This window comes from Orbicella faveolata, unplaced genomic scaffold (assembly GCF_042242905.1).
Source record: "Orbicella faveolata isolate gen_17 unplaced genomic scaffold, um_ofav_v1 contig_1, whole genome shotgun sequence".
NCBI classification, from domain to species: Eukaryota; Metazoa; Cnidaria; class Anthozoa; order Scleractinia; family Merulinidae; genus Orbicella; species Orbicella faveolata.
This window is the reverse complement of record NW_028301536.1, coordinates 23967501-23974962: the sequence shown is the minus strand read 5'-3', so window position 1 is coordinate 23974962 and position 7462 is coordinate 23967501. Positions and strand designations below refer to the sequence as shown.

Sequence of the window (7462 nt, the reverse complement as noted above, 5' to 3'; positions counted from 1 at the left end):
ATCTTACCTAATTTCAAGTCATTTTACGGGAATTGCAGTTTATGAGACAATATATCGAGGCGAAGATAGTTAGTTACATTGTTGTTGTTTACGATACCTCTATTTGTTGCGCCTAAGGTTTAGAAAAACACAGCAGCGAAAGATGATGAAAACTACCTTGTTATTGGTAGTTTTCACATTATTTGTTGTCGTCTATCAAACATCAGCCGTTCCTGTGGCCTCCTCTTACAAGATAGAAAATGAAAATGTTATGGACGTAATGGAGGCCAAGGAGAAAAGTGAAGAGGCCAGTGACGATGAAAAGGCCAAAGATGATGAGGAAGAAGAGGCGGATAAGGAGGAAGAAAAATCTGATGAAGAGAAAAAAGAAGATGATGTGAAAAACGACGACGAAGACGAGAAGGAAGGTGAAGAGAAAAAGGAAGACGAAGAAAAGAAGGAGGATGAGGAAAAGAAGGATGACGATGAGAAGAAGGAAGACAAGGAAGAAGATGAGGAGGAAGACAAAGAGGAGGAACCTGATCTCAACGACCAACAGAATGATCAAGAGTCATCTGGGGAAGAAAGTGTAGATCTTGACTCCGATCATCTCGTGCTTCAGGGAAGCGGCAATGGAAAAATCAAAGGAGTGGTGATAGACGATTCAGACAAAGAAAAGGACAAACCCGAGAAGCGATCCGTTGATGATAGCAAAAAGCCTTCCAAGAGTGCACAAGGTAGATTCATTTTCGTCTTAAATAATGATTTGTTTCTATCTTAACATTGTTTACAGCCATGTATTAAATATATGTTGAGTCTTAAGGGGGTAAGTTGAAAAATTGGCCAAACAAGAATTGCCAGTTTAGCTCTTTACGAGGTATGTAATAAATGACCCGCTTAATGAATATCCTCGGAAAATTTCTCTTAGCGTAAAATTAATAAATATCTAGAGGTCGTAGCATTTTAAACGGGATATTCGACTTCTAAATACAATGTTTCAGGGAAAATCGTAATCGCAAAGACCAAATCATTAATATTTTATCGGACTTTGGCGCTTTGCAATTCGGTTGTGTCTTCGAATTTTAGGAGGCAAAACAAATCAAGTCTTGACTTTCTTTAGCAAAGACTTAAAATTACCACAGCGCTGAAAGGTAACCAGATGTTTAGGAGTTTAAGGGTTCAAAGGAATTTCTTGTTGTTAAATGAAGCGTTCAAAGATTACAGGTCGATAACCACCTGCACTAATCAATATAGAAGAGATGAACTTATTTTTTAAACGTGTTTTATTTACGTTAAGGCTAAATATTGTATTTCCTGATCAAAACTTCTTCACTATGAAATATCAAAAGATCCTTGTTTCTTATTTGAAAGTGAAATTGAATGGTTAGAGTTTTGAACAAAAGAATAATTCACGAGCTGAAATCTTTTAACACTGCAAAGTTCTTAAGAAGGCACGTTTATCGTGGCTTTAAAAAAGGGGTAACCTCATTTGAAAGATTAACTGAAGCTTCTAAAATGTTTATGTCTGGATCGAAACGTATGCCTACATGTAGTTCGTCGCATACGGAACTAGCTAATTGTATTGATAATCCAAGTCGTCATTATTTTCTCCCCTGTGTAATTGATACGCCCAGCAAACACGTCCGAAGAAAGAGCCCTCATATCAAAAATGAAAGTTTTGTGCTAAATTTCAGCGTCGCAGCTGGATAGAAAATTATATTTAAAACAGCAAATTTTGCATGGACTAACTTTATAAATTTGCATGTTATATTTTTGCATGTTGCATGATACTACTTGCATGAACAGTCCAAGATAAACGTAGCTGTTGTGGTTGCTGGGGTGAACCAGGTGAAGGCTGCGGCTGTGGTAACTGCTGTGGCGGCTTTGAATGCCCCCATTGCTGCGGAGGCTGCGGGTGCGGTTGCTGTCCGCATCTGAACTTCCCCGTCACGTTCGGTGCATGTGTTAACAATCCGTGCTGCGAATGCTGTCAGAAAAAGCCACCGAAAGGCAAATGTCAGTGGCCTTGCATGTGGCCCTGCTGCTGCGAATGTGACCCGCCTAAGTTTAAATTCACACCAATCAAGCCCAAACCGATGTGCCACTGTCCACACTGCCATGGATGCTGCGGCGGAAAGAAGAGCGCAGGTTAGTTGACATCTTTGCTGTTAGTTTGTAAAGTCCTTCCTTTGAATTCGAAGTTCTGGAAGAAAACTTGCGTTTAAGATAACTGATTTTAGTCACTCGGATTTCAATTTACCTTTCCTCATTTTATTATGCTTTATTAAAGATAAAACCATTTATTGAGGGGGGAAGGTCCTTAGTCATTAGCCTCAGTCAATACGTAAGTTTAGTCACTCGGATTTTTGTGACGAGCTGTTGTTCAGTTTTACTTGACATTTAATTACCTTTAAGTCTTAGGGTTTCTCTTGACATAATCACATGACTCATTCTTACCATTGATACATACATACTTTAAAACCTTTCTAATGAAACAATCTTGTCAAAAATCCAGATCAAACAGTTCACATACTCGCCGCAAAAAACAGCTGTGAGGCAAATGTTTCTGGTGCAAATATTTGCTTATCTTAATACATTTATCGTGGAACTAAAAGTGTCCTTAAATGAATGCAAGTGAAAATGAGAAGTGCATATACTTACTACAGATAATCACAATTCAATCTATTACACTTTGCAGGTCCATTAAAGAGAGGTGATGTGGAAAAGCGTTGCGGGTGCGGTGGATTCGGTGATGGCTTTGGATACGGTTACGGCGGTTTTGGTCCGTATGGTTTCGGTGGTTATGGACCTTTCGGTGGATACGGACCATTTGGATACGGACCTTTCGGTGGATATGGAGGATATGGAGGATATGGAGGATATGGAGGATATGGAGGATATGGACATGGCTTTGGCCCTTTACCATTCTACTAGGTGAGTACAGTTTTTCTGTTTTACGTCACTGGACTAGTTAGGCACAGTGATAGTAATGATAGTAACTGAACAATTTTTATAGACCAGGTGAATTAAGCCTTGGTTGAACGGAGTCATGGTTTTGAGCCAGCGTTAGTTTAAGCCTTAATCAATGAAGACACAACAAAAAACCTTACGGAGACGAAAGCAAAAAAAAAAAAAAAAAAAAGAAAATTGAGGCATCTCAGGTTTTTATAAGGTCGACCGTCTGACTTAACGATGAGGAAGGAAGGAATGCATTTTGGGTTGACCTTGTCATAGCGAGAGAAAACGTCCTCTGAAAAAAAGACTGTAACCACGCAGCTAATGAATTCAGTAGGGTCTAGAATTTTGGATTTTTTTAAGGGAAAGTATCAAATTTGCAAAGCGAGCTCGAGCTAACAAACATATATCCTTTCTTCCATTTCCATAAACAACACTTACTTTTTGTCAAATTAGACAAACGCAGTGCTGTGAATTTTTGGAAATGGCTTGTCGTGTCCGAGTGGGGACATTTTTTCCTTAGAGATGGAGGACATGTTATTTCCGTTATTTATTTTAAAAGATTGTTTAACATTAAACCGATATCATTTGAATTGACAATTTTTTCTAACTTTTTCAGGTCCTACGACTATACGCAAAATGTCATCTCCTTGCGGAGGGCTGTTTCAAGAGGCACGCCCTGTTTCGTCGCTTCCTAGCATGAGACAATATGTCTCAAAGTAATTTTCCTTGTAAAAAGATACAAAATGTAACAATACAAAAATTGCCAAAATGAGAAAATGATAGCAATCAATGACAAAAGGACGACGTTTTCATGGATTCTCAAAAGAAACGTACCAATAAAGAAACTGCTTTTGAAACACATTTTTGCACCACGCCATTATCAGTCGAACACCAAGTATATTGCATGACAGCATGTTAGAAAATAAAAGAAATCAACTTTGTGGTGTCTACCGTTCTTACCCCTTTACTTCATCTTAATGATTAATTAAACTGATGCTGTTTCCCTTAAATGCCTAAATAAATGGACTTAAGCATTTATATATTTCAAGCACGTCTCATCTAACTAAGCTCTCCTTTTATTGGATTGAAAATAATAATGGTTTCTGACAGAATACAATTTAATTATTAGCTTGTAATCCTGCAAACTAAGAAAAACCGCTACAGTACCATAATTGCAAGAGAGTATATGAAAGATCATTGATTTCTATAGTACCATTATTGTTTCCCGCTACGAGTTCAGACGCTTGAACGTCAATTCAAACTGTTCAATTCGCGGAAAGAAAGCTAAACTCCTCCTGGTCAGCAAAAAGAAGTGAAATATTTGAGATTCAGCCACAGACGAACGCACTGGACGCCTTTTTTATTGCACGTTTTATACTTTGTTACGTTTTAAAGTTTAAATGAAATTACCTCATGTAAAAAAGAAGGGCAGAAGGGGGGTAAGAAGGGTCTACAAAGTTAAAAACGTAAAAAACGTGGTTTCGTCGATCACGAGCGCTTCTCGTTCATAATAAATTACTTTCTCAGTCAGCGTGAAAATGAAACAAGGTTTCCTCTCTCGATCGTCAGAAAGTTTAAAAACGTGTTTCGTGCTCTTTCTTTCGTGGAAAATGTTATTAAATGATATGGGCAGAGGCGCCAAGATCCGCTTATAAAAAAAGTGCGAATACTGACCGATTTCTACCATTTTAGATAGGCCAACGGTCTCTTTATTCTTCTTTCGCTTAAAGATAATCTTCGCGTATCATTTCGAGAAATGCGATATAGAATTAGATGTGCTAAAATTTGGATGCAATCTCTGGCATATGACTTAAAAATGTACGCTCTTGGTCATGTCCAGTAACTCGAAATAATCATTTCACAGTGTATTGGTCCTGTGCCTAGGTTATGTTGTTTTAAATAAAAGTTTTCGGCGCAGTCATCGCACAAATTGACGAATATTACTAAACTGGAGGTAAAAATAAATTATGCTCGTTCGATATCTTCTCAAGAGGGCTACCTCATAATATTTTATCACATTACAGCAAATGAGCTTTAAATCGAATACAAGCTGTCGAAAGCTGCCCTGCCTACGTTTAGTCAAAGCATTTAGGAATTGAACCGGATTTTCTATATTTAAGCGTTTTTTAGCACTTTTGCAATGCGGATTAGTAACACCACAAAGAGTGAGCAATGCTTAGAGCACAAATATTTCAGTCGCTTACATGTGTCCTCATCATTCATTGCTGGAGGTAGGAAGAGAAATACCTCAACTCAGAAAACTCGCTTGTATCGAAGACCGCTGACTCTGGTTGCTACTCGCCAGCTTCTCTTCTTTATCGCTGGTGAGTATTTTGTTGCGATCTGCCCATTCACATTTTCGGTTGCTTTCTTCTACTTTGGCAAAACCGTAGACAGGGCAGCTTCGTCAACAAGAAATATCCCCTTCTTTATTCGTATTGTGGATAAGTCTGCTATACATCTGATAGCAGATGGTAATTCTTTGTACGAAGCTGACCTGGTTATGCACTTCTTTCCTTTCGAACTTTTGCTCGTAGCATATAAAGATTTATCACTAATTTGCTACCTAATCTTCCTGCAATAGCTCGGCGTTCAGGATTTTGTGGATGCAGCAATTGTTGCTGTGGCTTTGGATGCCCGCATATTTGCCATCACTGTTGTGGAGGCTGTGGATGCGGCTGCTGTGGTTGTGGCGATTCAATGACATTCCCAGTCACATTTGGAGCATGCGTCGACAATCCATGTTGCCAATGCTGCAAGAAGCCACCTAAAAAAGGTTTTTGCCAGTGGCCATGTATGTGGCCATGCTGCTGTGAATGCAAAGTTCCTGAGTTTAAATTGAAGCCCTTGAAGCCCAAAGCAGTCCCCAAGGAATGCCAAGAATGTTGTCATGGCTGTTGCCACGGTTGCTGCCACGGTTGCTGCCACTGCTGTCACTGTTGCAGAAAACGTGGAGGTAAAGTATTAGCAAATAACAAACAACCCTGGTCTGAAAGAGTTCTTACCTTTCTACTACTTGAATTAATTCTCTTGGAATATTATAACCCTCATCATCGCGCTCGCTCTCAGTGTATGTCGAGACCTCGAGCCAGGTTATATTTTCCCAATCGATCAGTAGATAGTTCATTTTATGCAATCCTTGAGAATTTCAGTAAAGTTGATATTTGGATACGCAAGAAAAAAGGATTAAAAAAAATCAATAAACCACCTTTACATTAAGCGAAAACAAAATTTTCTCTCGCCAGGTGATTGCAGCAAGCGATGCTTTGTTCCGCAAGCCATTACGAGTATTCAGCCGTTCCCTTATGTCTTCAATCCTCTTGTACCAGTATACTATGGGGTCCCATTGGACACATACTCTCCTTATTATTACTTCTGAAGACGGTGAGTGTCATTGTCTAGCTCTCCCACGAATAAGCGCTGTAAATCTCTCACCTGAGCATCGTGATATGGATGTGGATATCAGAGCTCTGTTTTGGATCAACTTATTTTGTACTATCACGGGAAAGAACGTGGCATAGTACCAACAAATCTAAGTAGAACATTAGATAAAACAGTAATAAGAGCTTTTGAAAGGGCGCGTTGATAATGAAATAACTTCATATCAGTATATTAACGTTCTTTGTATACTTCCTTGCAGGATGCCCTTGAAAACACTGCGACAACATGCTGATGTGGAATTTAATAACAATAAAGAAAACAAATAAGAGAACTATTGGACTACGTAGATTGTTAAAATTGTAGATTTAAGATAAGACATTTAAAATAATTTAGAATAAATTACAATTTCGAATAAAAATAAAGTTTTATGGGGCATACTTTTGTCGTGTCAATTGCCGTTATTTGCTCAAGTATTTGCTCGAGAGTACAAAGCATTAAAAGGTAGTTCCGTGTATTGCAAAAACGATAAATTAAAAAGTGGAATGACTATTTTAAAAGCAGGTAATTAAACGCACTTTTAAATACTCATCATGGTGAAATTAAATAGCACGTAATGAAGATTAAAACGACGCACTTGAATATAAAAAAGTTATGAATATCAATGAATAAAAATATGGCTCTAAAAGTGATTCATTTTAATTCGCATCGTAGGTGAGGTGTTTCTTTCCAAGTTTGTTTTATTATTCCTTTGTCTTTTTTCCTTCTTTCTTGGTCTTTTCCAACTTCTATTATTACAGAAAAGCGTTGTGGATGTGGATGTTGTGCAGGATGTGGAGGATGTGGAGATGCCTTTGACTCTGGCGGCTGTGACTACATGGGGTGTGGCTGTGGCGGAGCACCTGGAGGCATTTGCGGATCTGGATGTGGATGTGGAGGATGTGGAGGATGTGGAACATGCGGCACAAACGACTGGTGTGCTCCCGGTACCATGTGTTCTAATTGCAAGGGAGGATTTGGTCCCCCAGTCAGTTGCTCAGGATGCAACACTGGCTGCTGCCCTAGTCTCACTTTCCCTTGTGCATTTGGCGCCACTGTGAACAACCCTGGCTGTGAATGCTGCAAAGAGAAGACCCCACCTGGAAAG

At 38.9% G+C, this 7462-nt stretch overlaps 1 protein-coding gene across 3 annotated transcripts in view; it reads left to right on the top strand.

The window, feature by feature from the left end:
• The window catches only part of LOC110054605 (uncharacterized), an 8669-nt gene continuing 1207 nt past the window's right edge, over positions 1-7462 (top strand). The window contains exons 1-4 of one of the 3 annotated variants that reach the window (XM_020760957.2): positions 1-716; positions 5522-5893; positions 6183-6321; positions 6578-6755. In XM_020760957.2, the coding sequence (XP_020616616.1) occupies positions 143-716; positions 5522-5893; positions 6183-6316 (1080 nt within the window). In that variant the 5' untranslated portion in view covers positions 1-142 and the 3' untranslated portion in view covers positions 6317-6321; positions 6578-6755. Of the gene's footprint in view, positions 717-1785; positions 2128-2677; positions 2914-3553; positions 3879-5521; positions 5894-6182; positions 6322-6577; positions 6756-7115 lie in introns of those variants that run through there. The other 2 variants (XM_020760956.2, XM_020760955.2) reach the window with 2 other exon arrangements.